The sequence below is a fragment of the Gymnogyps californianus genome, chromosome 19 (assembly GCF_018139145.2).
Source record: "Gymnogyps californianus isolate 813 chromosome 19, ASM1813914v2, whole genome shotgun sequence".
NCBI classification, from domain to species: Eukaryota; Metazoa; Chordata; class Aves; order Accipitriformes; family Cathartidae; genus Gymnogyps; species Gymnogyps californianus.
The window spans coordinates 474,330-494,659 of NC_059489.1; the positions used below are offsets into that span (position 1 = coordinate 474,330).

At 67.6% G+C, this 20,330-nt stretch overlaps 1 protein-coding gene across 1 annotated transcript; it reads right to left on the reverse strand.

Moving 5' to 3' along the window:
• Positions 1–1,426: 1,426 nt before the first annotated feature.
• CYTH1 (cytohesin 1) lies at positions 1,427–20,077 on the reverse strand. Its single transcript, XM_050908500.1, is given in 14 exon segments — positions 1,427–2,053; positions 2,291–2,445; positions 2,835–2,906; positions 3,224–3,300; positions 6,340–6,451; positions 6,547–6,572; positions 6,575–6,694; positions 6,766–6,878; positions 7,019–7,099; positions 7,447–7,565; positions 7,806–7,872; positions 8,684–8,748; positions 9,929–10,011; positions 20,053–20,077. Coding segments are annotated over 14 exon segments (1,191 nt in total). The 5' UTR covers positions 20,075–20,077; the 3' UTR covers positions 1,427–1,974.
• Positions 20,078–20,330: the final 253 nt, after the last annotated feature.

Consider the following 20,330-nt stretch of genomic DNA (forward strand, 5'->3'; position numbering starts at 1 on the left):
CCTGCCATGGCCCAGGTCTCTCTCTGCCCAAGTGTGCTGGCAGCCGGACCACGCTCTCCCAGACCTGGTGGCAGCGGCACGGCCAGCACAGGCTCTGCAGTTCCTGGCTGGCCCTTAGCTCCCGCTTAGCTTTTGATCACGTTCCCATTTACAGCTAGTACCACCTGGGTACGATCGCCCCCCACCCCTGTTGTCCCAGGCCCCTCGCACCGGTGCAGTGTGTGCCGCTGTGCAGCCGGGGGGGTCCAGCACCGCACGGTCCAGCCTGCAGGTCCCTGAGGGTGGGCAGCTGGCCCCCTGGCCAGCCGAGCTCAGTGCCAGCCCCACTGCACACGGGGCAGGTGGCACACAGGATGCAGGACCGGGAGCCATCCCGCCCTGGCACGGCCACCCTGCGCCCTGCAGCCAGGTCCCCAGGGCACCTTCCCGGTGGCCAGGAGGAAGCTGAGGGGAGCTGGGGAGGGCACAAGGCATGCAAACACCTCCCAGCACACCAAGAAACAAGAGGCTTTGGATGCGAACAGGCGGAGGCTCAAACCAGGACCACGTTGGCCGCAGCACTGCCAGCTTCATCCAACGTGGCATTGCTGCGGTGCCGGGCACCGATATCTTGGGGCTGGGAGAAGCATGAACCCTGTTGCAAAGCCGGGGTGCAGGGCAGGGGCTCCTGCCCATCCCGAGTCGCACACAGACCACAGGAGGCTGAGGCTGAGCGCGGTTCAGTGTTTATTTGCTGCAGATCCTCAGCACTAGTTTACAAGACCGTGGCAAAAAAAAAAAAAAAAAAAAAAAAAAAAGGTTAGAATAAAAAATCCTGCCACCCCCCGCCCTCCAGAGAAGCCTCTGCACAGAACGACCCGACATACAAAATAATCTAAAAGGAGAAAACTATACAGGAGTATTTACACCTCTGATAAATAGACTAATACTGATCCAGGTGCCTCTCTCCAGACCGTGCGCAGTGGCCGGGGAACAGGACAAGACACAGGCGTTTGCAAGGCAGAGGCAGGGGGGTGCAGCCCCCGGCCCGGCCAGACCCCCTCAACAGCAGCCGCCCCTGGCGCAGGCTCTGGGCATATCCCACCACCCGCTCCGGAGCAAGGGCTCATGCTCGAGGAGACGACGGCCACCCCCGGCACAGCCTCCCCTGCCCCTCGCTGAGGGGACTGTGCTGCAAGGACGTGCCGGGCGCAATGCCACCCGGTGCTGCCAGACCGGGGCTCTCACCTGAGCTCCGGCACCCCGCGGCTGGGTGAGGACATGTCTGTGCCCCATGTGGCACCACTGCACACCGCGACGGTGACAACTCCCTGCGCCCGCGGGGACCACCCCTGGTGCAGGGGACAGCTGGGAGGGTCCAAAGCAGCAGCGTGGGGAAGCCCAGGACAGACCCAGGCCCGCTACAACGAGGGCCAGGAGTCGTGCCTCCGTGGGGCCCCCCCAGCCGCCCTGGGGCTGCTGCCCTTCACGTCGGCACCTGCAGCACCCCAAAACCACCAGCTGCTAACCGCGCCAGCCATTCACCTTCCCGACAGGACACCCCAAGTGCTTCAGGACATGGGTGCTGGGGGGGGGGGAACACCCAGCGGCACATGCAGCTGCACGCTTGCTGGGGGGATCAGGAGCAGGGAGGGCGCCCGTGGTGCCCCAGCAAGCCGAGGCGGGAGGGGAGGACAGTACACGCATCCCCATCCTGCAGCCGAGCCCGGGGCAGGACGGGGCTCCCTGCATGCGGGGGTGTCGGTGTCCCAGCTCCAGCCCGTGAAGATGCTGTCCTGGAGATGAGGCAGTGATGGGGGGACCAGAGCCACTGAGATGCCTGTGCCCCCTTCTCTCCCCCCACGGTAAAGAAACTGCAAAGCTGAAGCTGGGTCCTGGGCCCCGGGCCCCGAGGGCCAGCCCCGCAGCCCTCCGGGGAGGGGAGACGCTCGGGCTGCTGGGGGCATGCCGGCCTCGCAGGGCCCGCGGAGGCTGCTAGTGTCTCTTGGTGGAGGAGACCTTCTTCTTCCTGGCGGCCAGCATCTCGTAGAAAGGGTCCCGGCTGATCGCTGCCCTGGCAGGGGGAACGAGTGCTCTGCTTAGCCACACAGCCAGGCAAAAACTGCTGTAGGGTTGGGTCTGTCCTGCCTGGCAGGGCCTCGGGCAGGTCCCTTTGTGCCCCTGGGAAAGCCCGTTTCCCCCCCATCCTTGCAGGGTGCCCTGGGAAGCACTGCCCCCCCTCAAGCACAGCAGACAGGTCCCCACTGTGCCCCTGCCCAGCGCCCTGCCACCCACTCCTCCAAGCACTCACTTGATGCACTTGATCCACTCCTCCTTCTCCTCGGGCGTGGGAGCGGAGATGCGGTACACTGTGTGGTTCCCCTCCACCACCCGCCCATCTGCCTCTGTCTTGCAGGCCTTGATCACCTGGTCCTTGTTGTCGGGGATGTAGAGCTCGAAGCAGTTCTGGGAGGGAGGAGACCATTCAGAGGCAGCCCTCACTTCCAAAGGGGACCCCAGGCTGGGAGGGATGAGGCAGAGCACCGGGGCTGCAGCCGCTCCCCCGGCACAGCCATCCCCAATGCAGCAGAGAGGGATGGACATGCCGTGACCATCACCCCACAGCCCCCAGGCATGCCCTGCCACCAGCCCTGCACACTGTGGTGACCAGCCCCAGGTCTGTACCCGGCTGCTGTGATGGATGGAGGCAGTGACCGCTGCGGGGCCCTCCCGCCGCTCCCGGGGGCATCCCTTGGGGGCTGCAGCACCTCCCGCCTTTCCCTGCCCTGCTCCTGCCCCAACCAAAGCACCAGGGCTGCCCCTCCAGCCCCGGGGGACCCTGCTGCGGCACTCACGGGCTTCTTCGAGTCCTCCACCTCGCGGATGCTCAGGTTCTCCAGGGGGATGATGCCACGGGGCTCTTTATCCTGGTGGGACCAAGCAGAGGCTTTAGCGGCAGGCTGGACACTGCCAAACCCCACCTGCACACCCCAGGCAGGGCTGGATGCTGCAAACCCCCCTTTCCCCAACACCCCTCTGCAGAGGCACCTAGCGCTGCCTGGCCTGAGGGCCGCGGCCCACACCCCCCCCAGTCACCAGCAACCCCAGCACGGCAGGAGGCAAGCGGCCAGCCCCGTGCCGGGATGCTGCGCCCAGTCTGTGCCACGCAGGCAGATGAGCCCTGGGCCGGATCCAGCACCCTTCCCTGCCCCGGCTCAGCACACCCCGAGCCAAGGTCACTGACCGTTGTGTACTCGAAGTAGTAAAGGCAGTTGTCAGTCAGGATGAACCAGCGTCGCTTCCACGTCTTCACCCTGCCTCCTGGGAGCAGAGAGGGGCAGGTTGGGCGCAGCCCCAGCGCAGCGTGGCCGGGGCACGCGCCTGGAGGCTCGCGGCACATGGAGGCGACGGCAGAGCTGGAGCCCACGCGGACACACACAGACAAGCACCGGGCGCCGGGGCGCAAGCAGAGCCAGGCAGCCCGGCGGGCGCCGGGCGCAGCAGCAGCAGGCAGCACACACCACGCCGGGCAGGGCACGAGCAGGAGCGGAAAGCAGACGGATGAGGATGGAGGCGGAGGGTGGCGGGGATGCCGGGCCGGGAGCGCTGCGCCCGTTCCCACCCAAAACACCGATTCAGCGTGGCCAGAGGACGCTGCAGCCAGGCAGCTCTCGGGGGGATGCGGGGACCTTCTGTTCACACTGACCATGGTCCCGCTGCGTTCCGGCCAGTGTGGCCCGCTGCCGGGGCAAGGCACGAGCCCAGGGCCACAGCTCGCGGACTTTTGGTCGGAGGGAGTTTCACAACTGCCACCACAGAGGGAGAAGCTGCTCCCTGGGCTCAGCAACCACTCACCCCTGGGCCCGGCTCCCCCTCCACCGCGCTGGCGTGCTCTGGCCATCGCAGCGGTGCCGGATATGCTGCCACCGCAGGATGAGCACCCGGGCCATGCTGCCTGGGTCTGGCATGGATGTGAGGAGGCACTGTGTGCGCTGGGGACCATGCTCATCTCCCCCACCCCACCGGGAAGGTCCTGTGCCTCCCTGCTCCCCCATGCCAGCTGGCCACCCACCCCAGTCCCTGCCCCACAGCCAGGCTGGGGCCAGCACTTCCTAGAAAAAGGTCCTCTGCCTCCCTCCAGCCAAGCCCACCCCAAAACCCAGGGCATGACCCTCTCCAGCCCCCAGCCCTCCCCAGGGCCACCTCCTCTCCCGGGGCTGCGGGTGGGAAGAGCTCATGTGGCAGGGCAGGGTCCCATGGCACGGGGAGCGCAGGAGGAGCCCGGGGTTTAGAGCCTGCAGGGGTGCAGGGCTCCACGGGGTCAGGCAGGGCCTGCAGAGCCATACGGGACCGACGGCCAGCGCAGTCCCAGGCGGGAGCACCAATGCTCCCCGGCACCCCGGGGCTGCAGGTGGTGGAGCCGGGGCAGCGCCAGCACCCAGCACAGGGACTGCTACAAGCCCCCGGCACGGCACAGGGCACCCCGCAGACAGCTCCTGCCTGCTCCTACCCAGCTCCAAGCACTCAGCACCCCTGACCCCCCGCACACGGGCTGGGGCCCTTCCTGAGGACACCTCAAACCCGTCCCCATCCCTCATGGCACCGGAGGCAAAGACCCACTGCGCCCGGGCCAAGCTGCCTGCGGACACGGCGAAGCACAGATGGGCAGGCAGCCCCTGCCAGCGGCTGGGCAAGGACTGGCCCCGGCCCCATCCACCCCTGGGCCGTGGGGTGCACCAGGGCAGCGGAGGGGGCCGGCAGGCCTGGGGGAGCATTTGGCATCGGTGGGGCCGGTACCCCGCATCCCTGCCCTGGCGGCGTCGGGAGCGGGGCTGTCCCCTCGGCAGGCGAGGTCCCCGGGGTGGTGCGGGTGGTTAGCAGCAGCAGCAATGAGACTAATCACCAGCAATTAAAAACGAAAAGGAAACGAAGCCCCAGCGGCGTGAGCAGAGCAGGGAGAGGGGTACGTACCTCCTGGAGTTGGGGGCAAGGAAAGGAAGAGCCAAAATCATGGAAACATACAAATGAGGGAGAAAAGAAAATTAAAAAAAAGGGAAAAAAAAAATAAAAAGAGGAAACCCCAAAGAACCCCCCTCGCACCGCACGGGTCAGTGGGGCAGGGCTGCAGCAGGGAAGCCGTGAGGGGCCGGGCCGGCAGCACCGCCGCGGGGGCCAACCTGCCCTGGCTCGCTGTGGCTCTGCAGGACGGATCTCCTTGGCTGGGGTGGGGTGGGGGGCACAGGGCCTGGCTCCCCCTGCCCCATGGCCTCCTTGCAGGGTCCCTCCCTGCCCCACGAGCAGGCTGAGCCGTGGCAGCCGAGCTGGGGCCCATGGCTGCTCTGCCGCCTCTCCACCCCTCCGGCTGCCAACGGCCCCGACGGCGGCGAATGCCGACCTGCCGTGCATGGGGCCCTTCTGCCAGCGGGGCACTGGGCTTGCTCAGGGACAGGAGTGGCAGGTCTGGGGCTCTCCCCCACATCCCCCCGACCCAGAGGCGGGGGCAGATGGCCCTTGCTCAACCCCAGGGCTGGGCTCTGCACCGGTCAGGGCACGGGGGTGGGTAAGGCCCCTCTCCCATCCCGAGGGGTGGCAATACGGCAGAAACACCCCCCGGTGAGAGGACAGAGTCCCGACCCCAGCGAGAGCCCCAGGGAAAGGCCCCCACCAGACCCTGCTCCTGCCAGCACCCCGTCCCCCCTCGCTTAACCCGGGCAGAGGATTCCCCAGAGCTGCCGAGAGGAGAAGCCACAGGAGCCAGGGCGTGGGGCGGGCTCACCGGCCGCGAGAGCCGGGCTGTGCAGCGGGGCCGCGGGGATGCCATGCACGCTGCCTGCATGTGGAGCCAGGATGCAGAGGTGATAATGCTGTGGGAAGGTGAGGCAGGGACCGGTCTGTGGCATGGAGGGGGGGGACGCACGCAGCCTGGGGCAGCTCGCCGCTCACTCCCGGGGGCCTGCTCCAACAGGACCCTGCTGTGACTCGGTGACGAGAAGGGCCTCGCGGACTCCGTGCTCCGGCACCGGACCCCAGTACCAGCTCTGCACCCCGGGGCTTGCCCAACCTAGAGGGAGAATCCCCCGGGATGCCCACCCAGCCACACCGCAGGGCCTCGTCAGCTGTGAGTCCGCTCCTGCTGCCCAGCCCAGGGAAGATGGAGGGCTGCTGGACATATGGACGCCTTCCCCATGGGGGCTGTGCCCCTGTCTGCAGCCTCTTGCCCCTCCACAAGGCCACGCTCCAAGGAGCCAGGCCAGCAGGCGAGGTGCAGACAGCCCAGGGGTATCACACCCACGGCCCAGCTCTGTCCCTGGGGAGAGCCTGCCCTCCCCGGGCCACGTCTGCCCAGTTGCCAGCACTCACCTAGCTTCAGAAGCCAGCCCTCCCGGTCAGGGTTGAAGAAAGTGTGGGTGAGGTCATTGCCGTCGTCCTCAGGGATTTTGAAGGGTTCGTTCTTGATGCTTTCATAGAGATTCTGGTACAACGATACATGGTGTCAGCTCTGCTGCGCCCAGGAGCCCTGTGACGGGCCAGCTCCGCAGCCCGGCCCCTCCGTGTCCCATCCCTCACCCGGAGCAGCTCCTCGGGTAGGTCCCCCCATCGTTGATGCCACGGTTCATGGCGATGAAGCGCTCTGCCGTGGGTTTGTCCTTGACGTTGGGGTTGTGCAGGCTGGTGTTCAGCATGATGATAGCGAAGGAGAGCACGTAGCAAGTGTCTACAGGGGCAGAGGGAAAAGTCAGCTGCGAGGCAGGATGGCCGGGGAGAGGGGCTGGGGCAGGTGCTCACCTGTGGACTGGAAGACGCCGGGGTTGCACTGGCAGTACCGCTGGGCGAAGGCCTCCATCATCCGGTCGATCTTCTGCGCTTCCCCGGGCAGCCGGAAGCTCCACAGGAACTGCCTGCGAAGAGCGAGGCGTTGGTGCTGCTCTGGGGGCTCCACGCACCCTCCAGCCATGCTCACATCGCTACAGCCCCCTGCCAGCCCGCTGCCCGTCTCCCCTGATGGGACATGGCTCAGCTCCCGGCCCCCTTCACTCACCGCAGGGCCTGCACGAGGTTGAGGTCAGTGAACTCGTGCAGCTCCACGAAGGCATGCAGGACTTGGATGTTGAACTCGTCCCTGCAGGAACAAAGCCAGAGCACGAGGGATGCATGATCAGCAAGTCCTGTGACTGCCGAGCGGCCCCACGTCTCCCTGCCCCGCTCCAGACTCTGCTCATTTGTGGGGGGAAACCTGCAGCTACCCCCACCTCGAGTCCTGGGCTGGTTTGCACACACCGGCCTCTCACAAGTGCCAGCCATGGATCGAACAGCCCCCCAGCTGGCCCTGGCACCCAGGGTGCCGAGCCCCCCGTGTACCCCCAACTCAGCTGCCCTGTGAGCTCAAAGAGCTGCAGTGTCCCATTTCTCAGGCCGTGAGAGCCCAGGGCACCCTCAGGACACCCGAGCCTCCCCAGGCCAGCGTACCTCTCGCCCAGGTAGTCACCGATGGCTGTCTTGTTGAGGCCCTCTCCCTTGTAAAGGAACTGAGCGATATCCTCGCACGTGTTCTTCAGCAGGTCGTTTTCGATCAGGAACTGAATGCCCTGGAGCAGTGCAAGAGGTGCTGCTCCGGGGCTTGCTGCTGACCCCGCCAGCCTGCCCGCTGCCTCCCCAGCCCCTGCCCCGGGTGCTGGCTCTGCCCTGGCCCCAGCGGGTGGCCAGGCACCCCAACTGCGAGGTGGCAGAGCCCCAGCACGGCCCCAGATGGGCTGGCGAACGCCCCCTCCACATGGCCCCACTGGGAGCCTGCTGCCCTGCTCCCCAGCTGGCCCACCATGCAGTACCTTCTTGGGATCCATGTTGAACTTCTTCCTGCCCATAGCCACCTGCTTGTTCCTCTGCATGTTTTTCCTGCAAGGCACAAAGCAGCTCTGAGCACCCAGGAGGGATGTGGCTTCCTCCCGCCCACCCCCTCGGGCAGAGCACTGCGGGGAGGGGTCAGCCTGGACCAAATGGGAGCCAAGAAATTTCGAGTAACTTTGACCGGGCCGGGCCCCCTGCATCAAACCTGCATGGGACGAAGCTGGCACACTGCTCCATGTCTCTGCCCCGCTCCACGGCAGAGCAGCATGGGGCTGCTCTCGGCCTGCCGGGCCCCAGAGCAAAGAGGAGCTGCCGTGCCCCGTCCACGGGGTCACCCCGTGCAGAAGGGGTGCCAGGTACAGCATCCCGGCAGGTCACCTCTGCAAGGGGGGAGGCTGGGGCAAGCTGGGTGCGGTGGGGCTCTGGGGAGAGCTTTCAGGCCCCAGTGGGGCTGGCGTGAGGGTGACAGCCTTCATGCCCCAGTGGGTGATTGGAAACGACACTGGGAGTCAGCTCCTGTCGGCTGCCGGGACCCCCTAATCCCAGGCTGGCACTGCCTGCGCCAGCTCAGAATAACAAAGTCCGACAGTCGCTGTGGCCAGACAAGAGGGGCTAAGGCTTGGAAAAACAGACCTTTGGAGCAGCAGTTCAGACTGGGATCCTGCTACTGCTCCAGGGAATTCAGTGCCTGGGAAAGCCACCCGCATCAGCACCCACGGGATGGGGCTGCATCGCTTGGCTGCCCACGGCTCCCACACCGCACGAGCAAGCCAGCATCCAGGGCCAGCCTCACCGCAGGGGAAGGGGCTCGGCAGAGGCTCCGGGCTCTACCGAGACCCTGCGACAGCAGAGGACTCACCTCTCCTCCGTGGACCCCAGGTTCTCGATCTCATTCGTCACTTCTGCTATCTCATCTTTCAGCCGCTGAGGGGAGAGAGCGCACTGAGACAGGAGGTCCCTCCCTCCCTCCCTCCCAAACCCTCCAGCCCCCCAGTCCTGACGGCAGGCTGGGGCCCAGGACTGCCCTTCCCTCCCCCTTCCAAGAGCAGGCAGGGCATCCCCACGGACTGGGGCTCGAGGAGGCAGGAGCGGGCCCCAGGGCCATTCCCCCAGGAGGCCCCGGCAGCCCCTCCTTCCTTCCCTCCTTCCCACCCCGAGTGCTGCCAGGGGCTGAACCAGCTTGGGGGGCACTCGCAGAGGGGGCTGGCTGCACCCCGCTGCTAATCCCCCTGCAGCATCGCCTGTGCTCCGAGCGTGCAGGAAGGAAGAGATTCCGAGGTTAACAAAATTACCCCCTAATCCCTTTAGATCATGCCCAGCATATGGCAGTAATTAGCCTCTGCTGCCTTAATCAGGGATACGACTGACGAGCGTCCCAGATGAGCACTGACCTCGCAGCCACTTGCCAGGGCAGCGGCCTGGCCCAGAAACACAGTCCCTGCCCGTGCCAGGGAGGGGCTGGCACAGAGACGCCGGTGCCCTGGGCCACAGGGAATGGCACAAGCGCACAGCCCGGAGCTCTGCGGGGGGCAAGGAAAAGCCACGGCTGCCTCGGCATGGCAGGGCAGGCCAGCTGCCAGCCCGGGCCCTCGTCCCCCGCTGGGACCCTCTCCCTGGCCCCGGCGCCCCACTGAGGCAGTGCTATCAGGCAGCGGGGCGGCAGATCACGGGCTCCCTGCAGCAGCCGCTGGTGTCCACCCCACGGGCTCAGCTCACCCTGCCCTGCGGTTCCAGCAGTTCCAATCTTCTGCCCCAGAAGGTCCACAAGAGCCCCCACGGGCTGCGAGGAGCCAGGGGCTCACAAGGAAAAGGGACGGGAGCACAAACCCGACCCACGGCTCTGCCTGGGCCTGCTTCTGCATGGGCTCTGCAGGTCTGGGGCACTGCACCCTGATCCCACGGCCGTTACGGACAGCCCCGGAGAGGGCAGCCTCTCCTCCCCGCCTCACCTGGGCCATCCTTCCCTTTCCCAGCAGCGGGGCGAGGGACCCAGGCAGGGGACCCTGGATTGTCCCCTACCTCCCAAGGGACAGCCCCGAGCAAGAGGCTGCCATGTCTGGGACAGGGGGATTGTGTTTGCGGGCAGTGGCCCTCAGCATCGCACCTGTATGTCAGCCAGCAGCTCCTGCTTGCGGCGGCGGATGTTCTCCAGCTCCTGGCACTCCTCCGGGGTCAGGTCACTGGGCACTGAGCAGAGACACGGTCAGGTCAGCATGCGTGGCTGTGAGAATCATCCCTGCCAGGCTCCAGGCACAGCCTCTGCTCCCGGCCAGCAGCCCAGGGCCCGTCAGGAGCTGGGACATGGAGCTGCTGGGTGCCCGGAGGAGCCGGGCTGGCGAGCGGTGTCCCTGGCCCTGCGCAGCAGCCAAGTGCCACCGATGGCACGTGAGGAATGCGAGGGCCAGGGCATCGGGCAGTGGCTGCAGCGGGGGAGCCGGGCACTGCCGGTTCCTGCTGATTCAGCCTGCGGCAGCTGGGCAGCGAGGGCAGCGAGGACCAGCACGGCCCCTGGACCAGCTCCAGCGCTCCTCCCCCGTTTAACTCTGCTCTACCCCAGCTGGGTCGGTGTGGGTGCCTGTCCCAGTCCCTGCTGTGGCTGAGCAGCTCTGCTATGCCCCGCGGCATCAAGCTCTGCACAGACCTGGAGCCCCGCGGGTTGCTCTCCCACACTGGGCCAGCCCCGAAAAAAACCAGCTCCTGGCTGCCCTAGCAGCCCCCTCTGCGCTGGATCCGTCCTTCCGAGCTGGGGCCCGGAGCTGGCGTACCCTCTGGACAAACCTCACCTGCACGCTGTGACATCTACACCTCCCTGTCACCCGGCGGGAGCCAGGCACCCCCTCCCCAACACCATCCCCGAGGCTCAAGCCCAGGGCCGCTGCACACCCTCCCTTTCTCCCAAGCCCCACAGCTCCCAGGACATTCCTCATGCTCCCCGGTGTGTGACCTCCCGTTCCGCAGTGACACGGCATCCCATTCCTGTTCCCTCCTGTCCCCAAGGTCACCCACTCCTCCAGCAGCGCTCCCAGCCCTCGTCTACCGCCTGCGCCTCCACCTCTGCCAGCGGTTCCAGCAGCTCCCTCACACACCACACCAAGGTCGCCTGCGAGAACACCAAAGCACCGTCCCTCCAGAGTGCCGTCCCTGAGGGAGGTGGCAGCAGCACCCGTCGGCTCGGCCCTCGTGCCGTGTCCCACCTCCCGCCCAGGGGTGCTGGGGAGAGGCGCCCGGCAGGGCTGCCACTGCCCTTCTCCCTCCCCAAACATTACCGCTCTGTTCTGCCGAGGCCCCATGTGCTGCCACGGCCGTGGTCTCCAGGCCACTGCTGCCGCCAGCCCGGACTCACCCGGAGCGTCCCCAGCACGGCCGCCTGCCCTGTACTGGCGCCCAGGGACGCCACGTGCCTTCGGACCGGCACCGTCCTCAACTGTGCATCGTTTCTGCCCAAGCCACCGCCTCCTCTGTGGGAGCCGCATGCGCCCCTGGGGCGATCACGACCACACAAACCGAATCTCTGAACTCAGCACTTCCCTGGCTCCGCTCGGGCTTTCTGACGAGCTTCCTCCTTCGCAAAAATCCCCCGCTGCCAAGGTTGGAGGCAGCCTCGGCTTGCAACACCATCCCTCCAGACGCGATGGCAACACTTCCCAATATTTTCAGTCTCCGACGCCAGGAAGTATGAACCAGACAACCCAGCTCATGGCACCAGGTTAAAAGTTATTTAAACTTAAAATACCAGAGGCCTTGCCTTATCGATACATCCAAGCACCTTTTGTGCACCCAAGTGCTGTTCCCACAGGCGCTCGGCCCCTCCTGCCCAGCACCCAGGGCACCCGGCAAGCCCAGGCTTGCTGCGGGAGGGCCGAGCTGCATCGCACGCCTGTTGCCAGACACAAAAACCTCTAAATCCCTGGGCTGCAGCATGCGCCGCAGGACCCTCCTGCCCAGCCGCAGCCGCAGGGGAGGTGAAATTCTGTGCCAGGGTTGGACCTGCCCCGAGGCGAGCCAGCCGAGGGCCGGAGGCTGGAGCCAGCAAAGCGAGCCCCAGCAGGAGCAGCGCTGCCTCCCCCTGCCCACCTGCGAGCGGGCAGGGGTCTCGGCAGGCCCCGGGGCAGGCGCAGCAGAGGATGCGATGCTGCAGGGCAGAGGGGGTCGGCAGGTCTGTACCAGAGCCCAGGAAGGTCCCTCCCCGCCTGTGCTGCTGCGGTGGAGGGTGAGCACTCGTGACAGGGGCCCAGCCATGTCAGCAGCAGCCAGAGGAAGAGAAACCCCAGACGCAAGAGCTTTTCTGGGGAAGGAAGAGGGCGTTAACCCTTCCCCGGCACTCTACACCGCACCCGCCCTGCAGCACCGAGTTGAGCCCAAATGGCTCCCGAGAGGCTGGCGAGCCTCGCCGCAGGCAGGGCAGCACTGCAGGGAAGGGCAGGCTGGAGCAGGCGCTCGCTGCCCTGGCTTCAGCCCGGCACAGGAGTTGGGGTGCAGTGACCCACAGGACTGCAGGATCCCAGCGCTGGCGCCTGCTCCCCACCAGCATGAGGCCCCAGCGCAGGGGGCCTGGGAGTTCCCGCAGCTCCTGTTGCTGACAGCCGAGCCCGAGGACCCTGCACACCAGCAGCAGCAGGAGGGCAGCAAGGAACACCAGCAGGATTTGTCCGTCTGTCCCGGGCTCCAGGGTCGCTGGGGCCTGTGGCAGCTAGGAGCAGCAGCAGCACGTTCCCCCTCTCCTACCACACCCAAAGCAAAGCCCCCCATGACACACAGAGGCCATGCTCACCCCCTGTGCTTCTTCCTACCCCGCTGCCCCAAGACAAGCCCTGGCTGGTGGCACAGGAGCGGGGCAGACGCCGAGCCGCCCGCCTGCCCCCCCCTCGCCCCGGCCCCACCAGCCTCCCCGCACCCCGGGGCCCAGCTCACCGCTGCCCTCCGCCCTGAGCACCATCCTGGCAGGCTGTCTGCACCGGCTCCGTCGGCCGTGCCCGTGCTGCCCGCGGCTCCGGAGAGGTGCTGCTGTCGCGGGGCGCGGACACCTGCTCGCCCCGGTGCTTCCCAGGATGAGTCAGGGCTGCGCTGGGCCAATGAGCTCCGGGGCCGCCTGGGCGTCATCCGGCCTGGCCTCGCCAGGAGCCAGCACCAGCAACACCCTGTTCCTGCCACAACGACCCCGGGGCTGCCAGCGCCTTAACTCCTCTGCTCCCGGCCGGGTGGGGAAATGGGGCAGCCAGGGCCCTGCTCCCCTTCCTTTGGCCCTGGGGCTGGGGGATGTGATGTGTTGGGGTCCCAGCCAGGCAGGAACCGGGGGCTGGCCCAGCCCTTCCTTCCTTGGACCGGCACATCTTGAGCTCGCTGCGGCAATGCCGGGGTCCCCTCCCCTCCAGCAGCTGGGGGCCCCCGCCCCAGCAGAGCCCCGGCCCTCCCCTGCAGCTCCCCCTCTGGCTCCGCCAGACCCCCCACTGCAGGTCCAGGTCCTGTCCAGACTGTAAGGACTGAGCCCTGGGCAGGACCAGGAGGGCTGTGGGGACCACCGGTGCCTGCTGCCCTCTGCAGAGTCCATGGCTGCTCACACGGCCAGACGGGACCAGAACTGGGACCAGGAGCAGGGCCAGGAGCGATGCCGGTCCCCATGGGAGGCTGCTCCCTGCTGTCATGCCCCCTTGCTCCAGGGTGCCTGTACAGACCCCACTGCTCCATACGGGACCACTGTGCGGCAGAATCCGGGGCCTGCGGGGCCGTGCCTGCAGCGGGAGCGAACCCCCGGCACATCCCCATCCCGCTGTCAGCTGCCTGGAGAGGCTGCGTGAGCCTCGGCCACCTTGACTCAGCTAAATCCTGCTCGGCAGCGCGAGATGGAGAAACAGCACCCAGAATGCCGGCTACAGAGCAAGGGGAGGAAGGGCTTCGGAAGCCTCACGTTGGTCCTTCGGCCCACAGCTGTGCTACAGCGCTAGCCAGCCCTCCCCCACCGGCCCATGCCGCGCCTGCGCCGGGCCGTGCCGGAGGGGCAAAGGCACCGGGTTTAGGCAGACCACAGGGACGAGCCCAGGGTGCTGCCAGCGGCTGTTGCTGGGCTCTGCTGTGGGGTGCTGCTGCCCGCTCCTGCTGTGCCCCACGGCTGGGGGGGCCCGCAGGGCCCCCAGAAACTTCCTGCCCATCTCAGCACACCACATCCTGTTTTCACCGCGCCGCGTGCGCATCCTGGGTTGCGTCAGCCCCATCCTTCCCCACCGACAGCCGAGGTGCGTCAGGAGAAGGGTTTGGGGACAGGCGGCTCCAGGAAAGACCCTCCCAGGCGGCTGGACCCCGCACCCAGAGCCAGCCAGGGCCCTCATCCTGCTTTCACGCAGCCCTGCCCATCACCCCTGCTCCCTGTGCCCAGAGCCTTGCAGGGAACACACATCTACAGCCACTGCCTCGCTCCCCAGTGGCTCCAGGCTCCCCCACTCCCCATGCAAGGACCCCCGGCCCACGGTGTGGCCGGGCGAGCACCAGCTTGGCCATGTCCACACACACCGAGCACTGTGCAGGTGCCGGGAGCGCAGCCCGGCAGGCACCTCGCTTGCTCTCTGCACCATTCACCGTGCTCAGGAGAAGCAGAGCCCGCTGCTGCTCAGCCTCAGCTGCCAGCAGGGCGCAGGGCTGGCCGGAGGAGGTCTCGCAGCACCATGCTGCACCACGCAGCCACCCCCAGTCCCACCCACAGACAGCAGCAGCCCACACAGGCAGCCAGCCCTCAACAGCATCCCCAACACAGCAGGCACTAGGCTTTCCTGCACAGATTTTGGTTTAGAGAGCGCTGCCCCGAGCTGCCCTTGCAGCGGCGAGGGCGGCCGAGCGCTCATGCATCACCCAGGGTAGGGCAGAAGGGTGAGGGACTGGGGCAGGACCTGCCACAGCCGCACCGGGCTGCGTGCATCCTCCCAGCCGCCGCCACCGGCTCCCGAGCAACCCCCGTCCCAGAGTGACACCCAGCACCCATGTGGGGCAATGCCACGCAAGGCAGCCCGGTGCCCGGCCATCCTGCCAGGGCTCAGCGCTTGCAGAGGCCCAAGCATGGGGAGGCCAGCGGTGCGTGGGGGAAGGAGGCGGCGAGGACTCTCTGTGCCGCTGTCAGCAGGAGCCATATGGAGCCGGAGCCGTGGGCACCGCCACATCTGCTGGAGGGACAGGGACCCCACGGCGAGCAGAGGGGGGGGGCACGAAGTGCCTACCTGCCTTGGCAGCCACCGAGGGGCAGAGGAAAGCCTGGAAACTGGAGGCACAGAGCTCGCTGACCGTCCCCATGTTGCGGAGGTCCCACGCAGGACACTGCCAGCTCCGACGGGGCAGGCAGAGGCCTGGCAGGTGCTGTGCGGCTGAGCAGCCGGCTCCCCGGCGCCGCGGTCCGCAGGCAGGGTGCAGGCAGGGGAAACGGAGGACTCCCCACTCTGGCTGGAGCCGGGGAAGGCGGCTCTGGCAGGGGAGCTCCAGCTGCAGGAGCCCACGCGCCAGCCCCAGCCAATCCCCGCCGCTCCCTGCCTGCACACCAGCCTGCTCCGCTCCCGATGCTCCGGCCGGCAGCTCAAAGCCACTTAGAGGATGAGGAGTTTGGGAACTCCCCAGCAGCCCCCCCTGCCCCAGGCCGCCTGCCCCCTGGCAGCCCCCTTGCCCCCGGGGGGGGCTGGCAGCGGGGTATTTTTAGAGCGGTTTTATCCCTCCGTATTAGAGCATTAAGCATCGGGAGCCGGCGGTCGCGTAGCAACCAGTACTGCATAAAGGAAGGTGCACCAAGAGACGACGCGGCTCTGGCGAGGCGTGGGGAGCGGGGGGTGCTGCCACGGCCCCCGCTCGTGGGACGCAGGGCTCGGGCGCCGATCCCGGCACAGCCCCGACAGGCTCAGCCTGCCCCATGTGCTGTGCATGGACAGGCCCACTGCACCTTCTGCCAGTCCCCCGGTGATGCCGGTCAGACGGCTGAGCTCCAGGCATGCCCCAGCAGCAATGAAGGTGCCTCCTGCTCTGCTGTGGTCCTGGGGTGCGGGGGGCTCCTGCAGCGGAAACCTGGGGGTGAGGGGTCCTGCCCCAGGATCCCAGCCTTGGGGCCAGCTGTGGAGCTGGGGGGAAGGTGCAGTGCTCCTGCCCCCCAGCCCCGCTGCACCTCTGTCCCCCCAGCCCCACAGGCGCCGAGCAAACCCAAACCGGACCGACAGCTCTTGCCCTCAAAGCAGGAGCAATCCCCGAGCGCAGGGCACAGCCATGAGTAACAAACCCCAGAGCCTGTCGGGGCATGAGGCAGCGTCCTGTGGGCAGCTTGGCTGCCGGCTCTTGGCTGCCAGGAGCCAGCAAGCTCCGCTCACCTGCGCCTGCAAGCACTGGGACGCGCTGAGCTAGGAGAAACCTGAGCTGGGCAGGCAGGAGCCCTGACGGGGCAGGCAGCCGGGAAGGGCACCCTGGAAGGAGGCCACCCTTGCAGGCAGGAGGGTACGGGGCAGGAGGAGACCCCGGCTCCCAGGAGCAGTACGGCTGCAGATGGGAGGAAAGGCAGAGGAGAAGGGCAGCTCCTGGGGCTGCGAGGGCAGCCAGGCACTCGCCGCTGACGTGACCGACCTTCTGGTTTCGGCACCACTTCCCCTTTCTCACGGGCAGAAGCGGTGGTTGCCACATCGCTGGGAGGCAAAAGGGCAGGCAAGAGGAGCCAGGGGGATGCGGGGGCTGAGCTGGGCATGTGGTGTAGCAAGCACCTGCCTGCGGCCTGTACCGGCAGCTGGAGAAACCCCCGTGTGGCAAAGGCGCCCATGGGTGCTCCAGCCGGCTTGAAGCAGGGCCAGGCAGCATCTCCCATGCTGAGCGACCCGGATGCCCAGCTCGATCCTCGCACCCTGTACGGGCGAGGCGGGGTGTTTACAAACACCCCGGGGTTATGTTAACCACGGCTCTGGGCCCCAATCCTCTGCCTGCTGGAAAGCGGGGACCCAGAGAGCAGCCTCTGCCCTCCCTCAGGCCAAGCACAGAAACGTCCAACCCCGACCCCACTGTGACAGCCCAGCGCACAGACAGGCCGAAACAGCCGCTCGGGGATGAGCGGGCCCTGCTGCATCCCTGACGTGCAATTGCCGAGTGTCAGCAACGTGGCTTATCGTCCTCTGCTCCTGAACATCTCAGGAGAGGAACCAGCTAATTGTCTCTGCCCAACGCCACACTGCCTGAGCCTTGCCGGCCCTGGCCCCTGGCTCTGCTCTCCAAGCTCGGTGCCATCCCTGCACTGTCCCCGTGTCTTCGACCTGGGAGCCCCAGAGCTCTGCGGAGGAGCCGCTCCCCGAGCCGGGCCCGGCGACTCGCCCCGGCTCACCCCTGCGCCACGCCAGGGAAGGGGCTGGTGCCTCACCGGCAGCTCCCCTGGCAGCGTGTCCCCCCGGCCCCTGTCCCTTCGGTGCAGAGGCGCACGCCGTGGTCCCAGGCTGCCTCCGAAACAGCTGAGCCCACGCCAAGGGGCCTGCCAGCAAAACAGGGCTGTGCGGGCTGGCAGCGAGGAGAGGGCAGGGATGCCCCTGAGTGGGAACCCCCCCAGTCTGCTGGGCGACCTGACAGCCCACCCTCCTTCGGGGATCTCCCGCACCTCACAGAGCCCACCCTGCCTCCTGGCACCGGCCATCCTGCACCAGACAGCAAGGCCCCCCAGGCACAAGCCGCTTTGCGGGAGGCTGCATCAGCCCCGCTTAGAGAAATCCCTTAATCCTCCAGGCCAGAGCGAGCAGTAATCCCTCGGGTGCAGCAGGATTACTAGCGCTGCCCAATCCCCCTTGCGCCGGGGCCGGGCCTGAGCCGAGATGGGGCCCAGCTCAGGACACGGTGCTGGGACAGGATCGTGCTCCCTGCGGCTGCTCACCGGTGCTGCAGCTCGGCAGGGCAGGAGCAGCCGGGCCGGTTCCCTGCCACAACACCGCCGCCCCGCTGTCCAGAGGCGTTTGCTCCCGCACCGCTGTGCTCAGTCAGCTCCAATCTAGGGATGGGTTCGGTCCCACCACCGTCCCCGCGGGGAGATGCTGGGAAGGGGGTGGGAGCGCAGCCCTGCGCCCTGGCAGGAGCGGGGGAAGCTCGCATCTGTGTCGCCAGCTGCTCGCCCTGGGATTTGCTCTCTGCTGAGGCAGACGGCTGGAGAGGGGCTGCGTATCATGGTGCAGACACTGGCATCAGCACAATCCCACCAGCAAGAGCCTCCCCGTCGGGCTCCCACCACGCCGAGGCCTCGGCAGACTGTCCTCTGCAAAACCAACAGAGCTCAAGGGCTTTGGGACAGCTGTGGATTGCGACGCCCTCGCAGCAGGGACATCGGCGGGGATTTAGAGGTGGCCGTGCTGCCCGTCCTGCACGCTGCCCTGCGGTCCCCGCGGCATGGTGAGCGGGCAATTTCTGATGCTGACAGACGACCCGGGACGTCTTCCAAGCGATTCCGGGAAGCAGTGAGAGGCCGCTCGCAAAATCGCTCCCTGCAGCGCTCTCCCACTAATGGGCTGCATCCGACAACGCCCGTGCCAGGCCATGCACCAGCGGGGCTGGGCGCTTGCACCTTATCTCGCACAGTAAACTCCCCACCACCAAGCACAGTCTCTTCTGAGGTGGAACAGCAGCCTCCCAATTGGCTGCGTTGCTCAACTGCAGCAGGCAGGAAGCCGGCCCGTGAACCAGCACTGCCAGCAACAGCGTCTTCGCCGGCACTGGCAGTGCCCGGGTGACCTCAGTTCCCGGCAAGAACAGTCACCAGCACGGCTTGCAGCATTGGGACCTTGGTTTCAGATCTCACCCAGACAGACTCCAGCCTCCCCCTCAGCAAAGTCCTCGCTCAAGGAAAGCCTACCTGCCGACCCACAGGAACCTGCCTCAGAGGGTGAAGGCACAGGCAGCGCCTTCCTGCCCTGTCCTGCTCCTCGGCACCGGGAGGGAACGCTCTGTGGACACGGAGGATGGAGGAAAGCGGGAAAGCAATCTGCACGTGCATGAGAGAGGGGACCTGTAGCCCCTGAGCTGCCTCGCCTCGCTCAGCCCACCCTGGGAGTGGGCCCTGGGCACAAACCGGGTGCTTCCATGCCAGGCAGACGCGCTCCCAAGCCGGGGTGGTTTGTGAGACATTCAACGGACGTCATCGACACGAGCCTGCCCTGCAGATCTGCGGAGCCCGAACTCAGAGGCAGCAGCTGAATACAAAGTGCGAGCGGCGGAGGGAAGGCATGCAGGCAGTAGGTCACAGAGCCCGGCAGCACTGACACTGCAGGCAGCAGGTCCCTATGGCCCGGCAGCACGGACACTGCAGGCAGCAGGTCCCTATGGCCCGGCAGCACGGACACTGCAGGCAGCAGGTCCCTATGGCCCGGCAGCACGGACACTGCAGGCAGCAGGTCCCTATGGCCCGGCAGCACGGACACTGCAGGCAGCAGGTCCCTATGGCCCGGCAGCACGGACACTGCAGGCAGCAGGTCCCAGAGCCCGGCAGCACGGACACTGCAGGCAGCGGGTCCCTATGGCCCGGCAGCACGGACACTGCAGGCAGCGGGTCCCTATGGCCCGGCAGCACGGACACTGCAGGCAGCGGGTCCCTATGGCCCGGCAGCACGGACACTGCAGGCAGCTCGTGAGCTGTGGCAGCAAAGCCGTGTGGCGCCGGCTGTGCGGGGCCGCTGGGGCTGAGCCCCGGCAAAGAACGAGGCCGCGCCGCCAGCGAGGCGGGAGCGCCGGGGCTCCGGGGGGTGCAGGGGGGACCAGCCCCCGGCAGCTCGCCCCGCTCCCCGCGCTGGCTGTGGGCACCGGGTGCCGGTTTCCTCCCGACGCTTCCTCCACCGCCCCCTCGGCGCGGCCCCACGGCCCCGCCCGGCCGATACCGCGAAGGCCGCGGCCGTGCGTGGGCGAGCAGCCGCTCTGTCACCTGCGGCCGCGGGTCCCGCCGCCCCCGAACCCCAGCCCGACCCGGAGCCGCCGACCCCGGTCTTGCACCTGGGAGCGGCCCGGCCCAAACACTCCCGCCTGCCCGGGAGAGCCGCCCCCGCTCCCCCGCGGATCACAGAGCACCACGGCCCCTCGCCCCGGCCCCCACCGGCTGCGTGCCCGGGGCCGCGGGACCCGCCCCGGCCCTTCACCCCGCCGCGGCCCGGCCCAGCCCAGGCGGGAGCCCCGGAGCCCCCACCGCCCCCGGGATGGTGGACGCTCCCCCGGCCCGGCCCCCTCCCCGCCGGGACCCCTCCGCCACCGCCCCGGCCCCGCACTGACCGTAGCCGCCCTCCTCCTCCATCCCGCCGCCGCCGCCGTTCCCGGCCCCGCCCGCGTGACGAGGCCGACGAGGTCGCCACGGGCGGTGCCACGTGACGCGGGAACGGGCGGTGCCAGACAGACTCCTCCCCTTCCCGGTGCCCCACCCCGTTCTCGCCCCGCCCCTCCCGGTGCCCCGCCCCCGCCGATCCGATCCGAGCCGAGCCGAGCCGATCCGATCCGAATAACAAACACCAGGAGTTTATTGCCCGCCGTCCCGGCGGCAGCGCCCCGTACCC